This window comes from Sceloporus occidentalis, unplaced genomic scaffold (assembly GCF_023333645.1).
Source record: "Sceloporus occidentalis isolate IW3139 unplaced genomic scaffold, rSceOcc1.0.p SCAF_2, whole genome shotgun sequence".
NCBI lineage: Eukaryota > Metazoa > Chordata > Lepidosauria > Squamata > Phrynosomatidae > Sceloporus > Sceloporus occidentalis.
In genome coordinates this window covers 165,194,026-165,220,137 of record NW_028316982.1, presented here as the reverse complement: position 1 = coordinate 165,220,137, position 26,112 = coordinate 165,194,026, and the positions used below count along the sequence as shown (strand labels likewise).

The 26,112-nt window shown below is 39.5% G+C and overlaps 1 protein-coding gene across 2 annotated transcripts in view; it reads left to right on the top strand.

Moving 5' to 3' along the window:
- Nucleotides 1-26,112, top strand: part of LOC149319242 (E3 ubiquitin-protein ligase SH3RF3-like) — a 298,180-nt gene that overhangs the window by 219,697 nt on the left and 52,371 nt on the right. For both annotated transcript variants that reach the window (XR_016280167.1, XM_089511353.1), the window contains exon 4: nucleotides 11,724-12,077. Coding sequence is in view for 1 of the 2 variants with exons in the window: in XM_089511353.1 (XP_089367479.1) it covers nucleotides 11,724-12,077 (354 nt within the window). In the remaining variant the exon portion in view is untranslated. The remainder of the gene's footprint in view (nucleotides 1-11,723; nucleotides 12,078-26,112) is intronic.

The following is a 26,112-nucleotide window of genomic DNA, read 5'->3' as shown; positions in this document are numbered from 1 at the left end:
CTAGATGCTGTAGGCTATATTTCCGAGGCAGGAACAAACAAAACCAACTCTGAGTATTCCTTGCCTAAGAACACACTATGATATTCATGGGGTTACCATAAGTCGACAGGCAACTTGAAGGCACATATAGGCACATAGGCTATACAAACAGACACTGTAAAGAAGACACTTAAGAATGTCTTGTCTCTAGAGTACAGCATTGCAGGAGACCACTTTTAATAACTGCCATGTGAAATTCCTAGTTTAACTCTAATTTCCATCTAACTACACAAAGCAATGCTCAGAAGCATTTAAGTGTTTACATATGGAAACAAACATAATTTCTTTTTATATGTAATTCTTTAAGGATTTTTTTTTAAATATAGAATTTCTACCTCTTACCATAGTGCATCTTGGCATGTTTAGAAGGGAAAGGAACATAAATAAGAAACACTTGGGGTAATGTTTCCTGTTATGGTTTACTGGCAACACACCTGATCACAGGAGTATGAAAAGAGTGTGAAATAACTCTTCAGTAATAGACATGCAAATGATTATGCACATAAACAAGCAGTGTCTGTATGGTTACATAGTCCTCACTTCCTCAAGCAGGAGAAATTCTTTTGAATGAGTGAGCACTGTAGACTTAAATGTCTTTGCAATATTTGCTTTGCAGAGCATATTGGAGTAAACAAACATTGCTGTAACAGCCAATAAATCTACCTGCTCTGCCTCAGATACCCAGAGTGAATCATTGCCCCTGAATGATAATTCCCTTCATCCAACTCACAACTCTTGTTCTGTCTCTGTCTACCCAAATTCAAACTACAACCTGTTTTTCTGTTTCTCTCCATTAGCTAGATGTTTCCACCTTCTCATTTCCAACACAAGAAAGAGGCTCCTAGCTCTTACAATAATATTTCTTCTTGTCATTCACCCCTAATGATAAAGTGTCCATCACTTAGTGGCTGTTAGTAAGCCTTCAGCTTAACTAAGGGTATCCTTCTAGCATTCACAATATAGTAACAGACAATGGACAATGTTATGCTGATTCAGAGCCATACTGTATTGTTGAAATGGTTCTTGGTAATAATGAACAATTTCATTATATTTGGATGATCTTTCAGTGAGTAAAATCAGTAATATCTGAGAGGATTTTTTTAAGGATGTAGTAGTTCAGAAGATAGGATAGGAAAAAACTAAGAATTATGAATGCAACAGTACAAGGGCTTGTGCGGAAAGATAAAATTACTACAATGAGCCTTGCAGAAAAATAGAAGACAACAACAAAAAACAAAGCACAAGAGATCTATTTCACAAGATCCGGGAAATCAAAGGAAAATTCAAACCAAGGACTGGGACACTCTGTGACAATAAAAATAACATAATTCAAGACCAGGAGGAAATAAAAAGACGTTGGATGCAATACACAGAAGAATTATACAAAAGAAATGACAAAATGAAAGACACATGGAACGAAGAGCCATATGAAGATGAACCCCAAATTCTAAAAGGTGAGATGGAAACTGCAATAAGAGAAATAGTGAAAAACAAATCGCCGGGAACAGATGATATTCCAATTGAACTACTGCAATCCACATTGACAGAGTCAACTCTAATGCTAACAAATATATGTCAGGTAAAATAAAACGATGGCCAACAGATTGGAAGCAATCAATATACACCCCCATCCACAAAAAGGGAGACACAAGAGATTGCAGCAACTATAAGATCATAGCACTAATCATCCATGCAAGCAAAATCATGCTCAAAATTCTGCAACATAGACTCCAACCATACATGGAGAGAGAAATCCCAGAGGTTCAAGCAGGATTCAGGAAAGGAAGAAGCATTAGGGACCACCTTGCAAACATCAGATAGCTAATGGAGCGCACCAGGGAATTACAAAAGAAAATCAGCATGTGCTTTATAGACTATAGCAGAGCCTTTGATTGCATAGATCATGAAAGGCTATGGAATGCCCTTAAAGACATGAGAATGCCAACACATCTGATAGTCTTGATGAGGAATTCAGGCAAGAGGCTACTATCAGAGCAGAACATGGAGAAACAGAAGGGTTCCCAATTGGCAAAGGGGTTAGACAAGGCTGTATCCTTTCACCCTATCTGTTCAACTTCTATGCAGAATATATTATAAGAAAAGCAGGCTTGGATGAAGAAAAAGGAAAAGGAAGAATGAAAATAGGAGGGAGGAATATCAACAATCTAAGATATGCAGATAACACCATAGTACTAGCAGAAAACTTCACAGACCCGGAACACCTACTAAGGAATATCAAAGAAGAAGGCAGGCTTAATGTTGAACATAAAGAAAACAAAAATAATGGTCACTGGGGACCTTCACAAATTCAACCTATACAATGAAGAAATAGGAAAAAGTAAATGAATTCCCATACCTGGCATCAAACATTGATAGAAATGGGGACTGCAGTCAGGAAATCAGAAGATTAAGAATGGGGAGGGCAGCTATCAAAGAACTAGAAAAGATTCTAAAAAGCAAAGATATACAACTGAGCACAAAAGGTAGAATCATACAAGCCATTGTATTCCCTATTACCATGTGTGGATGTGAGAGCTGGACAGTTAAGAAAAAAGACTGGAAGAAAATCCATTCATTTGTGCTGTGGTGCTGGAGAAGACTGCTGAGGAGTCCATGGACGACCAAAAGGACAAACAGATGGGTCCTAGAGCAGATCAAGCCGGAAGATCTTAGGTCTTCATATATTGATTACAACTTGAAAGCACACAACAACAATAAAATTCAGAAATGCCAAATATTTAAAAATGTTGCATAGTGCACTGACCCATAATGTTGGTCTTGGGCAATCAAAACTGGTTCAAATAACTTTTTAACTATGAAAATCAGTCACTTTATTTGTATATCATTTTTCTTTTTACTTTTGTTTTAAACATTTTTTTAAAAAAAGAAGAGGGATGCTGTTGCTAGGACAAACTAGTGAAACAAACTCCAGCCTTGCTAGTTAGGAGAAACCCTAGAATGAGGACTCTAAAAGGGTTTCACAGAGCAAAAGGGCCCATTCTAATCCCAGCCTTTAGTAGGAACAATACCCTGAGTCTGGATTAGATAGTAGGTAATTGGTTCTCACCTCCAGTGAGAGTATCTTCAGAAAAGAGATTCCACCTCAATATTACGAAGAAAATCTTGACAGTAAAAGCAGTTTGACCGTGAAATACACAGCTACATAGTGTAGTGGAGTTTCTTTCTTTGGAGGTTTTTAAACAGAGGTTGGATGACTATCAGTCAGTGGTGCTTTGATTGTGTACTCCTGCATGGCAGGGGGTAGGACTGGATGGCCCGCAAGGTCTCTTCCAACTCTATGTTTCTATGAAACTGTAAGTAAGATGTATGGATCAAATGTGTAAGCTAGCACTGGGAATTTGTTCAACAGCCATTAATGTTCCCCCCAAGTCACTTTTGTGGACTTCCCTGTTTTATTTTTCTCATGTGGACAGGTGCACTTTTTAAAAAAAATATTGTTTCTACAGAAGATGCAGCAATTTAACATGGATTTTTCTATGGATGCTGTGTAGTTAGAAGCCGGGCAGGCCTGGATCTCATGGTTTAGTGGTTTGAGTATTAGACTCTGGAGACCAGAGTTCAAATCCCCGCTGAGTCATGAAACCCACTGGGTAACTTTGGGGGAGTCACCCTCTCTCAGGCTCAGAGGATGCCAGTGGCAAACCCCATAATAAGTTTGCCTTAGGGTTGCCATATGTTGGCAATAACTTGAAGGCACACAAAAACAACAACAAAACCTGGTTAGTGCCAGCTGTGAAGGGGGCTATGAGGGAAAGGATATAAGAGGCTTCTTTGTTAAAGAGAGAAATGGGGGCAGTATGGAACAGAGGTAGGAAGTCGGAAATAGAGCATAAGGGCTAGTTAGGAGGGTGAGGATGGAGATCTGAATAGGGCTTTGGGAGCTGTGAATGCAGAAAGAGTCCAAGGGAGAAGTCTTACTTGGTTAAAAAGAGAACAGTTACTGTGTAGTGTGTGGGTGGAGCAGGTATAAGACTAAAGGTTTATTTATTTTTTGTTATATAATAAATCTTTATAATAAAGATTTTTATTTACTACATCTATTGTCTGGATGTTTTATTTTAATAATTGCAAGGAAAACTCATTGCAAATTTATTAAGTATATACAATCTCATCTATGAGTGTAGAGTTTGCTAAAGGCCTGAAAAGGCACAAAGTTGCATTTACGTTTACCAACAGTTTCCAAATTTGCAATTTTGGGCATAGTGATTATTTTTTCTTATGACATTACAAAAACTTTTAGAATTAGTAATTTAAACATTGCTTTGTACTCTTGGGAAAAGGGACACATAAGGATTTAAAAAACAGCGTTGTTTCTTCCACTGAAATTTCAATTTCACTGATTATTATTTTTCTCATCCTTTGAGGGCTTAGAAGAATGTGATATTTCTTCTAAACATTTATGCCTATCATTGTTTTCAGTTAATGGCATCTCAGATTTTCATCATATGCTACTGTTGCTGCAAAGACAGCAACAAATAACACAGAAAAGCATTTTCATGAATATATTGTATAACTTAATAATGGTCTGGATTCAGGAAATATAGTGTAATATAAGTCAAGTTCAGAAGTCCAGATGTTCAGACCCAGAGAATCTCAGAACAAATAGATTATTTGTTGCTGTTGTTGTTAGGTTCCTTCAACTGGACTTGACTTATGCTGACTGTCACAAGGTTTTCTTGGCAAGATTCTTTCAGAGGAGATTTGCCAATGGTTTCTTCTTAGGTTGAAAACTCTAAATTGCCCAAGGTCACCCAATCGCTTTCCAGGGCTGAATGGAGATCTCAGCGCTAGTCTCCCAGAGTCCTAGTCCAACATTCAAATCACTCCGCTAGCTCATCTCTTTACTGAACTGAAAATTCCAAATGGAAAAGGAATCCCACCGTAGGATAAAAATATAAAAGAATTTCAGAAATCACATCTTTACTTTTAACAGCATACTGTATATATAGCAGGATATGTTGCCACAAACGCCCTCCTTCATTTATTAGTGTTAATATTTCTCCTGTGGAGCAAGGTCAGATATGCTTCAGTGAATAAGGTAACCCAGGCTCTATGCGCACTGCAGAAATAATCCAGTTCAACACCACTTTAACTGTCATGGCTCAATGCTATGGAATTCTGGGATGTGTAGTTTGTTGTGGTACCAGAGTTCTCTGATAGAGAAGGCTAAATGTGTCACAAAACTACAATTTCCAAAATTCCATAGCATTGGGCCATGGCAGTTAAAGCAGTGTCAGTCTGGATTATTTCTGCAAAGCAGATGGAGCCCAACCCCTGTGAGATATATGGATATGGGATGCTCATAGGCATCTAGCTGGCTACTCAATGAACAAAATGCTGAACAGGAGGGGCCTCTGGTCTCATCCGACAGGGGTCATCTTTTTGTTCTTACTTCAAAAGAGCTGTATTTAATTTCAGAGGACAGCTAATGTGAACTTCTCGCAATGTTTTTAAAAAGTGAGGTGGTGGTGCTTGTAAGACTGTCTGCAAAAGGTTGGGATGTCCCAGGAGGAGGATTTTGGTTCTCCTGATTGTTTAATCTAAAACTCCCATAGGCGTTACACAGCATAACTAATTATAACGGACTGCGGAATTTAAAAGTCAAAGCATCTGGAGAGGCAAGTATTCCCCAAACCTGCTCTGAAGATTACCATGCCATAAAGCAACCTTCCCCAATCTGGTGTCCAACACACGTTTTGGACTGCATTCCCATTGGCCCCATTAGTATAAAATACAACCATGGGTGTTGAAATCCAAAACACCTACAGGGCATTGATTGGGGAAGTCTGGAATAAAGCATCTTGAATATCTAATCACATGTTTAGAGCTATACAGATCTGAATAAATATCTTCCTTGCCATTTGAAAATGCAGAAGTCATTCTCCCTGCTTGTGTTGAGTTGCTCAGACTCATTTCTCCATTGGCAATAACCTCAGGAGCCATATAGAACTGAATAGGTATGATGTGGAGACGATTTCAGCAACTTCCTTGTTGTGTAATATTTCTGTTCTTTAAAAAAATAAAAAAAAACTAATCTCTATAGTGCCCAAAATGAAAGAATGCCATACAGCTGCTTTTACTAATGAAGGGGGCAATTCACATCCATTTAAGGCACAGCATTGGCTCTGATCCACTCACACAAAGGTTTTTTTCTAGTGACTAGCATCTTCTACTGTGAGCAGAAGAGAAGCTTTGGATCCAACTATTGTTTCATTTGAAGAACCAATAGAATGAAAAAAATAGTATTTGTCTTAATAATTGAAGAACGCTTTAAATCTTGCAAAATTCTAGCATTGCTTTTTTATTGTTGATGTGAAATACAATTACAATACTAGTTTCTGAACTGTCTCCACCCCCACTCACCCCCAATAATGATTATGTTCATCTTGCTTCTTTTGTTGTTATTAGCATATTTCTGCAAATACTCCAAGAAACCTTACAGATACAGTACCTCTGTATACACATTCCTCCATATTGTTCTATACATTGTGTTGGGATTCTCACCTCATCTTTATCCTATGTGGTCCTGTAGTTTATAATTTTTGAAAAAAGACTATTTATTTAATTTATATCCTGCTTTTCTCCATGTGTGGATCAAAGGCAGCTTGCAGCATAGCTTGAAACAGGATACAGTATATATCAGTAGCATTTCCAAATATATTTAAGGTAGTATTAATGCACACAATATATTAGAAAATCCATATATTTTTTCTATCTTTCTTTCCCTCCCTCCTCCTTCCTTTCTTCCTTTCTTTAACAGTGTACAGGCTAAAATGAATTTGGAAGCCTCTGTTAAAAGTCTGATGAAATGGAAATTACTGTATATGCTGTAAAATTCTGCTAACGCCAGAAAGCAGATTCTAAAAATCCACTGCTGGAATGGGTTTTCTTGTTCCTTCCATCCTGTTTTATCCACCCACCTCCCTGAAAAGCCATTCCTTTCAGTTACAGGATTTTCATGAACATTGTGGTATGATGTTGATGTATGAGGAAGTTGGCAGTAATTGCTGAACCCACCTTGTGCAAGCAGAACTGCTTTCATCTAGTACTAAAAGTCTATTTTGGATCTAATCAGACAAGGAGTGCAGTTAGTGTTCCCTTTTATACATGTTTCATTTAAATATACTTACCTAGTATAATTTCCTTTTATTTTGTCATTGACTGCCTTGGAAAGTTTTGGACTGAAAAACAAGTAATGATCCTTAAATAACTACAAATAAAATATTCCTTTGTTCAAAAGAAGAGGGAGAGAATCAGAAAATGCAAGTCAACATTGATAAGAGGAAGATAGAACAAATTGCTGTCCTAAGGAATCTTCTCCAGCACCACATCTCAAATGAGTTGATTTTCTTTATATCAGCTTTTTTCACTGTCCAGCTTTCACATGGTAATGGGGAGTATAATGGCTTGGACAATTCTAACTTTAGTGTTCAGATTCATATCTTTACATTTTAGGATCTTGTCTAGTTCTTTCATAGCCGCCCTTCCTATTCTTAATCTTCTTCTGATTTCTTGACTGCAGTCTTCATTCTGATCAATGTTTGATCTCACAAACATTTTCAAAAACATGGAACATACTGTACATTGTAAAAATAAATGAGCATAGCCATTTTCCCTTTACAACTATGTTTATAGCCAGCTTCAGTTATTCTAAATCATAGAAACAGCAAAATCATTTGTGACAGTTAATCTCAAAGGTGCTGCAAGATCCCTTTTACTATCCCTTTTACCATTTTACTATGCTGCGGTATGTAATGGGACTTGAGCGTGCACAAATTTTGGAATCCATAGAAGGTCCTGGAATCAAACCCTAACGGATACCAGGAACCTACTGCAGAGGAAAGTAGCAAAAGGGTTCCAGTTGTGAACCTCTTGAAAAGGTTGGCAACGAAAATGTAGAGACCTTGGGAGTATGGAAGTCAGGGTGGTTTCCTACATCCTAGATTATCTTTCCTGCCCACTGGGTAACCACATAATCAGGTGCAATTCTAATTATTTTTATTTTTTATAAATAATTCTTGCATACTGCAATCTTATTTTGTCCTATATCAATCAAAACTAAGTCCATTTAATTTAATGGAACTTATTCCCCTATAATTGTGTTGAGAATTTCAATCTTGGGCAATTTTTGAATAGTTTTATAGTCTCTACATATAATCCACTTTTTAGGAAAACAATTTCTGAACATGACATCACTGAATCCATTTTTGGATGGGGCAGTCCTCAAAATTTTCATTTCTTTATCGAGCTGGATTTTGAAGGAATGCTGTGTTTTCTCCCTTTTGTTCATATTTTTTAATATTTATGTTTATATGGATGCCAGAGATTTTGGTGTGTGTGTGCATATATATTCTCCCTTCTGCTAAAGCAAAGCTGAAGAATGTGAATTTCTGTATTTTTAGATATTAGGTATTTGACTGTCTACTTTTTGGAAGATTTCACTTGCAAAGGAAATATTAAATTATGCTCATACATTTTCTTTATCCCCTGCCTCAGAAATCATCAGGGTAGAAATAATCATAACCCATCTTGTAAGAAAATGGAGACTTCTGGTCAAATGAGTGTTCACTTTTGTTTGAAATTATGACAGTCACAATTTCTGTAGCAAGAAAATCCATGGCACCAACACACCATGCCAAACACATGTCCTCAACCAGGTACAGGGCACATGAGGAACACAGTAAACCTTTGGTGAAGGCTTGCTTTGTTTTGTTTTGTCACTTTTTTTCCCCCAAAATCAGAATAGTTGTCTGGGAGGCTTATTGCTTGTGCTTATTGCTACAGTTCCATTTTGAATGGAGAATTAATAGATGCGGTATTAATTCTCCGCAGAATACTGAACTGTCAGTGGCAGAGCTTGGAAAAGTTACTCCCATAGTCCCCAGCAGCATATCTGCAGGCATAATGGGATAATTTGGGGAAAAGTTCTGCGCTAAACATGACCCTCACCTTTATAGCAGTTATTTGCTCTACTCTTGGCATAATCTGAAAGACTAACTTTACCAAGCTCTCCTCAGTGGAATGACATATTCTTGCACTTGGAGAGCCTTCCATAAGACAGTTGCATGCATTACTTCCATGTGCTGTACTTGTTCATGAGAGAGTATATTACTTCCATGCACTTGCTGGAGTCATTCTATGGCTGCAAAGGTAATACCAAGTCCAAAATCTTGGTGCACTATGCTAGTGGTTGCACATTTTTTAGGGTTGAACAGCAGTAAGGGAAGGCAGGCATAATCTGTTAGCTATGATATCTTCTTTCTCATATGCTTTTTTTCTTTCATGGTTGCTGCACCCACATAGTTATGCCAGGATAGTACACCAATGGGAGCACCTTCACATTACTCAACTGCAGCTCTCTAATTCTGCTTTAACTGCCATATCAACATCCTACAGAATCCTAGTATAGGGAGGGGTATTTAGAATTCTTAGCAGTGATTGATTCATACTCGAGTCAAACTCAGGTCACTTCAGTGACTCAATTTGGACTGAACTCAGGAAGAATTGACACACTAACCTGATTCATTACTTGTATATTTTTAGTGACATACTTGCTGGTATCCTTCACTTTAGGCAGCAGGCAAGACCTGCCCTCAGAGTTTGGCCTATGTTTCTTGAAATGGAAAAGCAAATGCCTTAGGCAGTGAGCCTGAGGTGGACGGATCCTTGTAAAACTTTTCAAAAGCTTTAGAAGGCTCCTCTGATGTGCAGCAGGGACAGGCTGTCATGCAGACCTCAGACCTATTGCTTAATTTGTTTGCTGCTCCCTTCTGACAAACATACCCCACCTCCTTTTTTTCTATTAAAATTGACTCCCGGAATTGAGAGTTGACATGACTTGAAAGTATCTTGCAAGGATTTGAGACTCAGCTTGAGACTTGAAGGGTGGGATTTGACTTGAGACTTCGAATAAGAGTTTGAATACTATATATACTTGACTATAAGTCAAAAAAACTATGCCCCCAAATTGACCCTAAACTCCTGGGTCGACTTATATACAGATCAATACAGTAATACTGCTCAGAAAGGACCTGAAAATAGCACCACCCAGTGATCTCTGAAAGAGCTGCTGAGGCAGGGAGTGTGTGTGAAAGAAGTGAAGGAGGTAATTAACTTTCTCTCCCCATCTTCCCTCTCCCCCTCTGGATCTCTATGACCAACAAACCCCATTTCCCTTCCCTTCTCATTCCAATGTTACAACCGTCTCTCCCCATCCTCCTCTGGATCTCTCTGACCAACAAACCCCATTTCCCTCCATTTCCTTCCCTTCTCAATCCAATGTTAAAACCTTCTCTCTCCATCCTCTTCCTCCCTCTCTCACCAACAAATCCCACTTCTCTCCAGTTCCCTCCCTTCTCAATCTGATGTTAAAACCTTCTCCTCCAGCACCAGGGAGGTGGTGTTAGGTGGTCAGGAGAGGTCCAGAGAAAGAGAAGGAGGGAGAGAAGTGATGTTTTCTCCTTTAGATGCTTTGTTACATGGCCCTACATTCTAGCCTCGACATATCCATGGGGTATATAAAAATCTATTATTTTGGCCCCAAAACCTGCCCTCAACTTATCTATGAGGTTGACTTGTACACAAGAATATACAGCACATCATTGATTCTCAGCTAGAGCACTCTAGTACCTCACCAAACTACAAACCCCAGGATTACATAGGAAATTTCCATGTCAGTTAAAGTGGAATCACTGTGTAGTGGGAATGGGCCACAGGATTCTGGCACAACTGTATAATTTGGACCCTTACCGCCTGACTAAAGATAGCCAAGACGGAGCAGTAGAAAAGTGGCTTTCTCCTTGTTTTTCTAAATGCTGTCGTAGCACTTCCATTCGTCTTCTTGAGAGAAATGGTTGTAAAAGCATGCCTTTTTGCCAAACAGATTTTCCCAACATGACAAGACATGTTTTTTTGGGGCTATGAGGCCATGTTCTAGAGGAGTTTATTCCTGATGTTTTGACAACAACTGTGGCTGGCATCTTCAGAGAATGCTAGCATGGAAGAGAGTGGGGTACATATACTGTTGGTTGAGAGGAAGTGATTTACATGATAATCTGTGTATTGTTCTGTTGTTGAATGGCAAGGCCTCAGTGTGTCTACAACAACAGAACAATACACATATTAACATGTACATTACTTCCTCTCAACCAACAATATATGTACCCCACTCTCTTCCTTGCCAGCATTCTCTGAAGATGCCAGCCACAGCTGCTGGCGAAACATCAGGAATAAACTCTTCTAGAACATGGCCTTATAGCCTGAAAAACCCACAAAAAACTATGGATGCTGACCATGAAAGCCTTCGACTTCACATGACAAGACATGTTTTTACAATCATCTCCCTTAGGAAGAGAATGGAAATGCTTCAATGGCACGCAAAGAGGCATGGAGAAAGCAGCTTTTCTGTCACTCCATCTCGGCTTTCTTTTGTCATGCAATAAGGCTCTTTGTTCCATTATAAAAAATAGTCTCCTAAGTGTATAATAATGGTTACATATTCATAATCTGAAAGGTAGGCCTCTGTTATTCATTTTTACAGCCTGTAAAATTGAAGATGTGATAGTTGTCATCTAATCAGGGAATCTGAACTTTAGGACTACACAGACTTAACAGCTCTGTAATGCCCACCTCTTCCCTTCTTCTTTTTTTATTTCTTCATTTAGCTCAACGAATCAGCTAAACAGCTTATTGAGATGGACAAGACCAATCTAGCTGCTGCATCTGGCAGTGATGTCCCCTTGCCAGCAGATACTAACCTGGCAATAAACAAAGCCCAGTGCTGTACCCTGAACAGTGCTGGAGCTGTTAGTGCCATTCAGCGGCAAGTTGACGGCAAGAAGAATGCCAAGAAGCGCCATTCCTTCACTGCTCTGAGTATGACACACAAGTCCTCTCAGGCCATGAATAACAGGCATTCCATGGAGATTAGTGCCCCTGTCCTGATCAGCTCAAGTGACCCCCGTGCTGCTGCCAGAATTGGAGATGTGACTCATCTCTCATCCAGCGCTCCAGTCCAGGTAAAACTATGGATTAATTTACCACAGTGCTCAACCATGGAAGGGACAATACATATAAAAGTAGCCCTTTCTGGGTCAGCCCTACCATTAGACAATGTGAGGCAGCTTCTCAAGCAGCAGTTTGAACTGTCATGGAAAGTGCAATACATGGCTCATTAATTTTGCTCCCAGGGAAGAGGAGAGAGACATTTATGGGTTTTTCTGCATCAGCCATCAAAATAAGTTGGTTGGCTTTGAGAGCCTTGAATTGGGTTAATGGAAGGCAACATTTTCTGTTCCACTTCAGACAGCGAAATATCTTGGCCCAGCCCTGTTCGTGTGCTTTGGCTATGAGATTACAGTCAGCAAAGCCACTATGTTGTGTGACACAAATTCCATCATCCATCAAGTGCAGCCAAATAAAGGCAAAATTCTTCTGGTGGATATCATGAGGTGAAAGCTCATTTGCCAGTTGACTCTGAGTCTTATAGCATGGCAAAAGTAAACCAACACACACGAAGAGAAAAGCAGCTTTCTCCTTACCTGTCCGCATGCCATTGAAGCACTTCTGTTCTCTTCCTGAGAAAGACGGTTGTAAAAGCATGTCTTCTGTCACACTGCAAGAAGCCATTTGGCAAAAGGCATGCTTTTCCTACCGTCTCGCACTTGAAGGAGAACAGAAGTGCTACAACATCATGCGGAGAGGTAAGGGGAAAGCCATTTCTTTCTCACTGTGTGTTGGCTTACTTTTGCAACGTGGTAAGACTCTTTTGGCCCTTAGAGAAAAGGTTATGGTGATTTTTGTTCTGCACTATGATATATTGTGGAGGCAACATGTCATTGTGTTCTTATTATTCTCTAAACTACCTTAGAGATTGTTTGATTTATTTTCAGCTTTGCTGAAGGTTTCTTTTCACAAACCCTAATTTGTAAAACTTTGTGTCCTGCTGTATGGTTGCTTTACAACAACCAGGACACTCCACTGAGAAGCCTGCTTTATAGCAATAGAATAAATCCCAACAAGTTGTTCCTACATAGTTTGTAAATCGTGCTGGAAGATTGAACTGTTCATAATGTAATTGACTAACTCACTACATTCAAAGATATAGCCATGTTAGTCTATAGAATCAGTTTGTAGAGAGATCTTACAGCACCTTTGACACTAACTGAAAGAAAGAAATTGGCAGCATGAGCTTTTGTAGACTTCAGTCTACATCTGAGATTCTTACATCTGAGGAAGTAGACTGAAGTCTATGAAAGCCCATGCTGCCAGTTTCTTTCTTTCAATTGGTCTGAAAGATGCTACAAGATCGCTCTACAAACTTTCTTACTGCATTGTTCTGTTTTTAAAGAAAAATTTAAAAATTTACCAAGTACAGAATGCAACTGCTAAGGTGCCAGTGAAGGCCTAGGCCTATTCTGCACCGCAGGTCTATTCTGCACTGCAGAAATAATGTAGTTTCAAACTGCTTTAACTGTCATGGCTCAATGTTATGGAATTCTAGGATTTTTAGTTTTGTGAGATATTTAGCCTTCTCTGTCAGAGAGCTCTGATGCCACAACAGACTACATCCCAGAATTACAAAGCATTGATCCATGGCAGTTAAACCATTGTCAATCTGCATTGTTTCTGCAGTGCAGGTTAGACCACAGGCGTCCCTTAATGAGTTGCATGGGATGTGTATTCATTTCCAGGTTCAGTTCAAAGTACTGGTTTTGAATTTTAAACATCAAATGGTCTGAGACCAGTTGTATACCCACACTATACAATTATAGCATATGACACTGCTTTAACTGCTATGGCTGCATCCTGCAGAATCCTGGGTTATCATATAGCTCTAGCACTGTAATTCAAGGGAGTGCACTAGAGAAATCTATCTACCTCACTAAACTACAAATCCCAGGATTCCATAAGATGAAGCTATGGCAGTTAAGGTGGCATAAATCTGCTGTAATTACACAGAATGCATCTACTTTTGGATACTTGAAAGACTGCCTGAACCCATATAAATCTGCTCCCAAGATTGGCTTTGGAGAGGTGCTAGTTTCTGCCACTAATAACTATGAAATTGCTGGATAGCTGGAACAGGGCCTTTTGAGTGATGTCCCCCTTGCTTTGGAACCCACTGCCTCTTATTGGTGACTTTTAGATAGGTCTTAGGATAATGTTTTCACTTCCCCTGCCCAGCTTTTGAGTCTAGTTTTGTGTCACTATTTTAGGTCAATTACGGGTTTCGCTTTCATGTTTTGTTTCAAATATATTATACATTTATTAATGTATAAATTTTAGAAATGCATTATTGTAAGCCACTTTATGAGGATTGTGCCCTAAAATGAGATATATGTATATGCATATATAATTGTGGATGCATACTGTGAATGTGGATAAAAGTGAGCACAGAGGATATCCTAGTGTTGTGCCTATTGATGTACATAGTTCCTAGTTTAATACCAAAGTAGGCCACAAACAAAAGAAAAAGGCATAAATGAATGGATTCAAATTATAAGAAAATACAGTCTACCTAAACATTAAGAAGAAATTCTTTACTGTAAGAGCTGTATAACAGAGGAATGCATTGTCTTGGAGGCTAGTTGTAGTCAGTCTGTTGTTGTTGTTGTCGTCGTCCATAGAATCATAGAGTTGGAAGAGACCACAATGGCCATCCAGTCCAGCCCCCTGCCATCAAAGCATACCCGACAGATGGCCATCCAGCTTCTGTTTAAAGACTTCCAAGGAGGGAGACTCCACCACACTCCAAGGGAGTTTGTTCCACTGTCGAACAGCCCTTGCTGTCAGGGTGTTCCTCCTAATGTTGAGGTGGAATCTCTTTTCCTGTAGCTTGCTTCTATTGTTTTGGGTCCTGTTCTCTGGAGCAGCAGAAAACAAGCTTGCTCCCTCCTCAATATGACATCCCTTCAAATATTTAAACAGGGTAAACATCCCCTGCTCCCTAAGTCGTTCCTCATAGGGCATGGTTTCCAGACCCTTCACTATTTTAGTTGCCCTCCTTTGGACACACTCCAATTTCTCAACATCCTTTTTGAATTGTGGTGCCCAGAACTGGACACAAGCAGAACAGTGTGGCACTACTATTTCCCTTGATCTGGACAGTATACTTCTATTGATGCACCCTAGAATTGCATTGGCCTTTTTAGCTGCCTCATCACACTGCTCACTTGTAGTCTACTTGGACTCCTAGATCCCTTTCACATGTAGTTTCGTTCAGCCAGATGTCCCCAATCCTATATCTGTGTATTACATTTTCCACCCTAAGTGCAGTACCTTACATTTCTCCATGTTAAATTTCGTTTTGTTAGCTTTGGCCCAGCTTTCCAGGGTGAAAAGGAGCCATTGTTGAGCACCCTTTGTGTTCGGCTGGTCAACCAATTACAAATCTATGTAACAGTTACCTTGTCTAGCCCACATTTTATTAGAATGTCATGGGGGACCTTGTCAAAGGGTTTACTTTTTGTACCTTGCAAAGGCCGGATTGGGACCACAGTGTGTGGTTATTACGGCCCCGATCCAGCGAAAATAGAGGTAGCTGCATGCCGCCCCTTAAGGGTGATCTGCACACCCCCTAACTACCAGTCGTTTTTCAGATGCAATTCAAACTGCTAGTTATGACCTATAAAGCCCTATATGGGAAGCTAGAATGGAAGGAACCTCCTTGCTTTGCTTCCATCAGCAGGCAAAAAATTATATAGGTTTAAAATTCTGACAGACTTTTGAAAATGGAAAGTTTTTAAAGAAACGGCTTGTAAGAGATGCTGTACTGTTTTAATTGCATGCAAAAAGATCTGGAAGCACCTTTGAGACTAACTGAAAGAAATAAGTTGGTAGCATGAGCTTTCATAGACTTCAGCCTACTACTTCAGATGCATGAAGTAGGCTAAAGTCTATGAAAGCTCATACTGCCAACTTCTTTTTTTCAGTTACTGCTTTATCACACTAGGGGGAAAACAGGATTTAAACGAGAGTTAAACTAGAGAAAACCAAGAAATGTTGTGTGATAAACATCAGGCATTTCCTGGTTTATCTTTGAATTCCACCACCATGCAATGTTTTAATTGTATTTGTTGAGTCCCCAGTGCCATCATACTTGAGGGTCAGTATCTAAGTATCTTCAGTTATGCCTTGGTCAGGCTATCTGAAAGGCGCTTTACAGACCGCCCAAAAAGGGCGGTCTGCTGGCGCCTCTGTTTCCTCCGTCGGGAAGCCTCAGCCTCCAGACAGCGAGGCTTCCCGGCAGCCGAAAAAGTAGCCCCAAAAAGGGGCTTCTTTTTGCGCCGCAGTAATGACACTGCTAGGCATCATTACCATGACATGACGTGCATTCACTACATCAAAATGGCAGCGCTCATGTAGAATGGGCGCTGCCATTTTGTACGCGCTCAGCACGTACTAGGGTTAGGGGCGTCCAGAAAGGATTCCCCTTTCTAACCCTAGTACGTGCTGCGCATGTACTTTCCACCCATCTGTAACAGGCCTTAGTATCTCTAATAAAGTATATAAATGGCAACCCGCCATCTCAACAAACTAATCTGCTGCCAATGGTTTTGAGTTCCTGAAGAAGGTCCACAGCTCACCACCACCAAAAGAAAGCCTCCAATGATACAAATCTTCTCCCATAAAACAAGGCACATACTAGAAAGTTTCTTGAAAGAACTGCTAAGAGAGAAATCTATCACCTCACTGGTGGTAGATGAAATGCGAGCAAGCACTTCATACCATGTGGAGACTTTCCTCGCTTCGCCAGTTGGCAATTTGGCCATCAAGCTTGTTTGAATGTCATGCCTCTGAACGGTACTGTTAAATCTGGCAACCATGAAAAAATATTGCAGTCATGGCCATCAAAATAAGATATTTCCACACGTGCTCTGTAACTGTCTCCCACACATAATAGCCTGGAGACATCAGCATGACGCAGTGATGAATCAACTGGCCAAAGCCATCCCAGCCTCAGGGGACACCATTTCCTTTAACCAAACTGTGTCTGGGATAGGTAACCAGTTGAGACCGGACATAGTCATCACAGATCAAGACCATTAAGAAGACATTGTGGACAGCACAAGCCCTTTTATTTTATGAGGAAGGCTAGAAAACATAAACACCAGAAATATGGTCCTCTGACTGATGTCCTGAGACAAAGGAAATACGAGGTATCTGTCCACGTGTTACTTGTTGGAGCGCTGGTACCCAGTAAATGAGCACTGTAGTATTGGGACCCAGCAAATGAGCTTTGAGAGCCTATGGGGAGAGAAAGAACTACACAAAATTCATGTGCGAGCTAACAGATGGTCCTGAGACATTTTCATTGAGCACATTTCAGGCTACCACCAGTATGAAGAGTCAGTTACTGTTTCTGTAGAGAGGGGATCATGATAGGCTCAGAATTTTCCCTCTCTCTTTTCTATTAGTAAACACCTGTTTCTGATCTAAAAGTAAAACATATTTTTGGTCTCCTTAGTATGCACTTTCTATTTTAAAATGTTTTAACAATTTAGTTTATTCTAGGAATAAAATTTGCTTTGTATTTTGTTGTTTATATATTACTATATTATTTCTACAGGTATTTGCAATTGCGTTTTTTGGATGTGATATGTATTTATAGTTTCTATGATAAATTGTATTCTTAAATATTTTCTAAAACACCATACAGGTCCTCTGATTGTAGCATTCATGTTGTGATATGGACAGTAATGTTACTGGAAGCTGAGGAAGTACAGTGGATCCTTGTTATACGCTGGGGTTTGGTTCCAAGATCCCCCGTGTATAACAAAATCCGTGTATGCTCAAGTCCCATTAAGTATAATGACATAGCAAAATGGTGTCTCTAATAAAAAATGGAACATCAAGGTAAGTTTATACTTTTTTGGAACATTTTCAAACCGTGTATGCTTAAATCCGTGTATAAAAAATCCGTGTATAAGAAGGGCCAACTGTATAGGGAGATAAATCCTTCCCAAAAGAGAAAAATTAAGTTTACACAAATAAATGGTGCATATTTTCTCAGTGTAATTGTACATGTTCAAGAATGTTATTGTGTGGAGAAACATTTATATGAACATACAAGGGGCTAACAGCCATAATGTTGTAATGGTGATAGTACAGTGTTGATTCATGCTCATGTTGTTCCATGAAAAGGTTGTGTTTCAGAGTACACAATCACATATATTAAAATAACTACTGCTTGTTGGGCAAGCCACTGTTTAGTCTCAGAGGTTCTTTGCATTCTTGAGAGGCAAAGATCCATAATTCTCCTCCTGACCCTCTTGCTGAATTAGAATAATAGCTCTGTTCTCAAATAATTTCTTCTAAGAGTGGTTTTCCTCTGACAAGATCCTGCACTACTGTAGTCGCGTGTGAATAATGGGATTGTGTGGGCCAGCAGGCGTATCTTCGTGTATTCACATACAGAAACATAGGCCCGGTATAGACCACCCAAAAAGGCCGGTCTGCCGGCGCCCTGGTTTGCTCCACAAGGAAGCTGCAGCGGACAAACCGCATGGTTTCCTCGCGGAGCAAAAAGAACCTGTGAAAAGCAGGTTCTTTTTGTGGCGCCATAATGATGCCACAGTGCGCCAATGGTGCACTTGCATCGTCATTATGGTGCCGCGACATGCGGACACTAGGCGGCTGTCGCATCAAAATGGCAGTGCCCATCTGTACAGGGCGCCGCCATTTTGACGTACGGAAGACGTGCTAGGGTTGTACCAAGCCATAGTCTCATTGTGGGAAGGAAGCTCCAGATATCCTCGAATTGTATATGAGTGGGGTCTTGTTTGCTACAAGGTTAGGTGTGCAGAATGGCACATAATTTTACAACTGTGGAAGGCAGAAGAAACTGAATGAATTCTGGGGAGAAATAGGTGGTGGGTGACTATCTGCAGAACAGCAATTTGCTAATATGAGACCAGTACCTGTGACGTGATCAATCCACTGGAAAATCAATTTGATTTATGTTCACTTGATTACAGTGCTCAGTATTCATTCTGTAAATAGTATAGAAAATTACTGTGAGATATTTTCCCCTTCCTCCAACAGATAATACTGTATTAGTTATGCCTCTCTTAAAGCTATTATTTGTAATATCAAAGCTATCCTCTTCACAAAAAATCAAATATTTTCTGAATCTATAAAGAAAAGAAAGCAGAGCAGTTTCATCTGTGCTAATATACATAATGAGAGCTAGCATGGTGCAGTGGTTTGACTGTCAGACTAGGACACTGGAATCCAGGGTTTGAATTCTTGCTTGGCCATGGAAACCTATTGGCTGATCTTGGGCCAGTCACACTCTCAGCCTCACAGAGAAGCAAAGGCAAAACCTGTTCTGAACAAATTTTTGCCAAGATAGCCCTGTTATAGCTTAACCTTAGAGTCACCATATATTGGAAACAACTTGAAGGCACAGAGCAACAACAATATGAATAGCTGTCAATATATAGCATTCCACCTGTGATAAAACTGATGCCACATCAGCATGTTTGTCTCCTTAACTCTATAAAACATCTCTTTATTGATTAAGAGGTAACCCTGTTTGATTTCTCTTCTTGTATAGCTATTTAAATATTTTTGTACTTTTTTCCATTTCATCAGTTGGAAAAACTATTGAAAATTCATTAAATTTAATCTAAACCTTTTGTGTTACCCAGAAATATACATTGATTTCAGTGAGACCAAGTAGGTTCAGGACAACATATGTAGACTTCTTTACACCCATATCCTTCTTCCCCTTTTAAAATACAGTCGGCCCTTCTTATACACAGATTCAAGCATCCACGTTTTGAAAATGTTCAAAAAAAGTATAAATTTGAAATATCAAACCTTGATTTTCCATTTTTTTAATAAGGGGCACCATTTTGCTATGTCATTATATTTAATGGGACTTGAGCATCCATGGATTTTGTTATCCCGGGGGGATTTTAGAACCAAACCCCAGCGTATAACAAGGGGCCACTGTATCTTTTTATATTTATTTTGTTATCTTTTTATCTTTTTTTAACTGTCATCTCGGCCTCAGAGGGAGCCATCAGGCAGACCCAGCAACATCAGGGACTGCCTGAAGGAAGAGGCCCCTCCCTCCTCAACTGTCATCTCGGCCTCAGAGGGAGCGATCAGGCAGACCCAGCAACATCAGGGACTGCCTGAAGGACGAGACTTCTCCCTCCTTTAACTGTTTAACTTTTGTATTGTATTACAATTTTCACTGTACACCGCTATGATCATTGCGGACTAGCGGTCTATAAATAAAACGTATTATTATTATTATTATTATTATTATTATTATTATAAAATACTCAGGTTATAAAAAATGAATGTGCTAAGAACACATTACCACAGTATGGTGTAAAATCTGATGAAGAATCAGCATTTTGATATACTGCTGTTCTGATTACCCAAGACAGCTAGGTTTGCCTGCTTCATTTTTCATATCAGTTGATTGATCTTAGCTACTTTCTGTTAATTGACAGTAGGCATATAGATAGCTTGTGGGGCCAAGAGTAAATTTGAAAATGAATTATAGTCTTCAACCTTTTCATTGTCTGGAAAACTTAAAATCATCATCATAGTCAACATCATCATCTTGTTCCAGCCACAATGGCAACAAGCAAAACCTCTCAAAGAATAATGCAGCAGCTGGGAAGGAGAGGCTTTCAGGATGGATGTATATTTGTTTTCATGAGGCATGTTTTCATGAGGGAGGAAGCACTGGAAGGAAGCATTTTCTTGATCATTATTTCAAGAGAATTTGTATCTAGCCCATTTGATGCCTGCACACCGAGTGCAACCCATAAAACATAAAAAATGGTCTTCTAAATTATGTCTGTCTATCATGCAGAGTGTTCTTACTGGCTAGTGAAATTGATCTGTATTGAGAATGTAGTACAGCTGCAGGCCAAAGATAAAATGGAGCCTAAGTGAAGTTCACAGCAGAGCTGTCCACAAGTGAGCTGTGCTGGACAGCTGAGGATGTCCCAGTTGGCTCACTAATCTTGCCTAGGCCTCAGATGGCTCATCTTCTTTCCATTTGCACCCCTTATGAATTATTCTTCCTTGCTATTTGAAAAGGTCATAGGTCAGCTGCTCCAAATCCCCAGGATTTTCTGACCAAAGCTGCATCTCATAAATAATAGAGTGTGGCTGCTTGTACCCAACTATTACAGCCTGAGCTAGAAAAAAATGAAAGTGCATTGCCTGTATGTGATCCTAACAAATTATGGTCTTAAATAGGGAGTCAAGTAACAATAGTTAGTTTACAATAAGAACCAATACATGATTCCCAACTGGAGGCACACATTTTGAAAAAAGCAACAAGGGATCAGGGACGTAGCCAGGATTTTGGGAAAAGGGGGGTCCAGACTAAGTGCCACCATTTTGGGGGGCTAGGGGTTAAGCACGTTGCAAATACATCAGGATATTAAAGTAATAAACACAATTTTAACTAGATCCACTGGGGGAAACATACATTTTGCGATTAGATTAGGTTTGGTTGATATTATTTTTAACATTAATTAACGGAAGGGGGGTCTGGACCCCATGGACCCCCCCCCCCCCAGCTATGTCACTAAAGGGATTGCTGTGCATGGTCACCTGCTCCAAATTTATACAGTGACACAAAGCAAACCAAGCTCATCTAAACAGTTTTCCAAAATAAGAAGTGAGTCATGGAAGTCTGACTATCTGTTCAAGAGGAAATGAGAATAGATCTCTAAAAATATTCAAACTGTAGTGTGGATTCATATTTAATATAAACATGAGCCAAAGTCAAAGATTTTGCTTTCTGCCTGTGTATAGAAGACAAAATTTGGACAGATAGTTTTAGTCCATTCTGTCTTTGACTCCCAAGAAATACTGTTTTTATGCATAGTAAATAGTTGTACTCAAAACATATCATATGAGCTCATGAGTTTAAGATATGTTTTGGATCAAATATTGCCTGCCCCCTAGCCCAGCATGTTGGTTTGAACTGATTTAGCCCCCTTGAGATAAAGCATTACAAATTTGTTATTGAAAAATAATGATGGGTTTACACATACTTGTAATACTCCGGGGACTCTTACTGATTTCCCTCCCCGGGCATGTTATACCAATTCATGCTATGTGTGAAAATAAAGGTAAGTAATTTCTAGTCATTCTTGTTAGCATACATAGATATACTATATCACTGGGGGGGTGGAATTGGGATGAGGATGTAGAGCAGGTCTAGAGAAGATGTGGCCTTCCAGATGTTATTGGGTGGCACCTCTTGAGATCCCTGATCACTAGGTATATTGATTGGATTTCTACTATTTAACAAAAACTGGTGCTGGGGGAGGGGAGCATATATTTCCATGTCTGTTGGTAGGTGCAATTTTAAAAATGCTCAGAAAAATGCTGTTTTGGACTGCAGTAATTCTGCTGCTTGGGATTTTGGGGGTGGGAATCCAAAAATCTTTCCAGCCTTGGGGACAGGTATTCCACATGTAAGGATGGTTTAGCTGCGAGGGACAAAATAATGTCATTGTCCCTCTATATAAGAATCCTGTTCTTTAGTTCCAACATTTCTAACATTGTAGAGAGTGAGACATTGAAAATGGTTCACACTCAGAAGTATTATATTTGCTGTGTTCACTTTCTCTTGGTGACTTGGTGCCAGACATTTAGAGACTGAAGGAACATTTCATTTTAGAGCAGAATCTGTATTTGAGGATGGTGCCCTCATCCCCCTTCCCACATACTCTACCCCTGGATATGCTTGATATCTATAGGATGTCAACTAAATCAGGGATTAGTTCTATTAAAAATGAGATTTACACATTTTTTACTCAAGTAACTGTTTTTCATCAATGCCACTCATCTTAAATCCAGCTGTTTGGTTTTATCCCAACTATGGATTAGACATTTAACCTGAATTTATTATACACTGAATGTCTAATCCTCAGACCAGAGTTGTCTGGGTGCATTAGGATGTGATATACCCAAAATGCATAGCTGAATTTGGAAACAGCTGTCCAATATTTAGACGACTGACTTGTTATATTATGACATCACCTATTAAAATCTGTCTGACAAATGCAGAACTCTCATGTTAAATATAAGATTTTGATTCATTGGCAAACATTTTATTTATTTATTTATTTATTTATTTAATTTTGACTGTGTAATTCTGCATGTCAGGAAGTTGGACAGGATGGCTTTTTACTCTCTTGCAACTCTATGATTCTATTATTCTATTAATTTATAGGAAAACCTTTGGCTCGTGTTTATATTAAAGTAATTTGAGCTTCATATAGCTATGCCATTCTGGAGACATGAGAAAGTAGTACATACATCTAGGGTGGGCCACTTGTGATGGGACTAAAACTTCCATCAGCCCTAGCCAACATAACTGATGATGAGGGATGATGAAAACTGCAGTTCAACAACATCTGGATTATAATATTTGTCAACTTCCTTTGAAACATTTATAAGGCTTCTCCACAGTGTATCCAGTCTCTTCTGCCAAGTTAGCAAGGCAGAATGGTGTTAGCATGGAGAATGCAAGATATTGTCCAGACAACCCAGGGATACAGCTGCAGCTTCCACTATTGCATGAACATGTTTTCCACCTTCCATTTCCCTAAGAATAACTTCCAGTGCTTTCAGCAGAAAGGAATTTCTGTATTCATGGACTGGCCTGACAACAAAAATGTTCTTGTGCATTTATTCCTTGGAAAAGTTCCATGAGCCACATGGAGAAGTCGGTTGATATCTGAATCAGCCTAAGGCTCTTTCTGATAGCCAATGTGAATACTGTAAGTAGAAACAAATTAATCACACATATCCAATTAACCTAGTTAAATTAGAACAGTGGTGTACTTTAGATCATTGATACTCAAAGTAGTGCCCCCTGGGCCAGGGCCAGTCTCTTTGGTTGGCAGTCCCTGGAAAGTTTCTAGGAAAGAAAGGAACAACTGTACTTCCTGTACGTTGCCCAAGTCACCTGTTGACTTATGGCAATCCCATGCATTTTATAGGCTTTCCCTAGGCAAGGAATACTCAGAGTTGGTTTTGCCAATTCCTTCCTCTGAAATGTAGCCCATAGCACCTGGTATCTGTTGGCAGTCTTCCATCCAAGTACTAACCAGGGCTGACTCTGCTTAGCTTCCAAGATCAGGCAGGTACCCTTTAGGGTACCTAATAAGCTAAAATTTACTGCTGGTCCCTGGCACAAAGGGAAAAAAATAACAGCCAGTCTCGCATATCAGATAGCCTAACAAGCTCTACCCTAGACAGATGTAGCACAGCTCACAAGATCATAAGGAGTATCATTGCTTTCATTGGTATCATATAGCAGTCCTATAACTAACTATTCATGGAGGCAAGTGTCAATCTCCTGCCTATCTCCCATATAAGTTAATGGGAGGCAGATATCTCTATGGGAGAAAGTGTAAATGCTCTTTTCCTATCTCAGGTAACCCACTTTTCACGCAGAAGGAGAATGAAAAGTTTGTTCTTCTGAGAGTGTCAGCCACAGTGCTCCCTGCCATTCTGTTCTAGGGAACAAAGGGAGCACTGTGGCTGCCACACTCACAAGAACAAACTTTTCAGGACCAAAACCTGGGTATTGCTGAGCCATGGTGATCTTGACCAACTACAGTAGAAACAACCTGACAGGAGCATTTTCTCCAACCTTTCCTGTTGCCTTTGTGGGGGAGGAGTAGAAGTGCCACAGCTGGCTCAGTGATTTACTGGACAGATAAATCTATAGGAGAGTTTGAGACTCGTCGCCTTCTGCTACAGATATGTAGCTGAAGTTGGCCCATCTGCAGCTGTAATTACATTTAGCTGCATATGGAGGGGTGTTTTAAATATATTGCACCACTGAAAGAAAAGCTGTGTTCTGTAGCTACTGAATGTTTTACCTTTCACTTTGGTAATTAACATTTGATGAGAATGCTTGATCTTGGCTGTAACTCTTTCTTGCCAATATGTAGTAGTACAACTATGAATTAAGTGCTTTCACATTATTCCTGAGAACATTAAGGGCTGGAATGATTGCATGACCCATTGTTTTATAGAGCCAGTGGATTTGACAGAAATGAGTATCATGAATCTCAAGGACCATTAGCCTGTTTTCTAGTTCCAGTATTCCCAGAGGATGACATATTATTAACCTGCATGTGTGGAATATCTGACTATGTCTCTCCCTTCTTAAAAATAAGTTATAAATATGCAATCAGCGCATTAAAAGCCACATCCCTTTTGTTAATAAATATGGTGAGGAAAAACTTGTGGTGAGATGCTGCTAAATTTGTTTTAAAGGTGGAATAAGGGTTGTGGTAGGGAATTCACTAAAGATAATGCCTGTCTAATAGCAACAACAATAACATCCCCAAACTCCAATATGAAATAATGTTGGCTTATATTGATACTTTTATCACTGCCCTTCTGGCTCCAGTGCTTCCAATAAAAAGACCATCACGGAAACTAAAAAGCATTTGGGATTGCTTTTTAGCTTCCTTCCGAACAATGTGAAAAATAAGATTTAGTCAGGAAATGGGAGCGTGTGTTACTTCTTAACTTCCACTGCTTACTTATTTATAGATACATATTTGCTGGCATTAAATTCACAGTGGCTCAGAACCACCAAGTCGCTATATTTGGAAAGTGGACCATTTTTGTGTAGATACTGGATGCACCTAAATGAGAATAGTATAGCAGATGAGCCTTTATTAGTGAAAGTGACACTGTAATCCTGGTGAAAAATAACATAGAAGTGCCAAAAAACAAACAAACAAACAAAAGCCACCCACATACATCCCACCTCTTCACCATAACTCTTAAAAAACCTGTCCTGCTTTGTAGACATTCTAGTCTCTCATGCTTAGAGAAACCATTAACATATGTGGTGAGGAATGGGGGGAAGGTGTATAGGAGTCATCCCAGGGCTTGAAAAGAGCAGGGGGGGGTTATATTGGTTGAGCTAAAGGGAAGCACAGTTCACTTTTGGTTCATCTAACACAAAGGAGTTATTGAGCATAGCAGTGTGGAAGAAGGCAGCATTGCAGCATGTAGCTGCCATCTGAAATT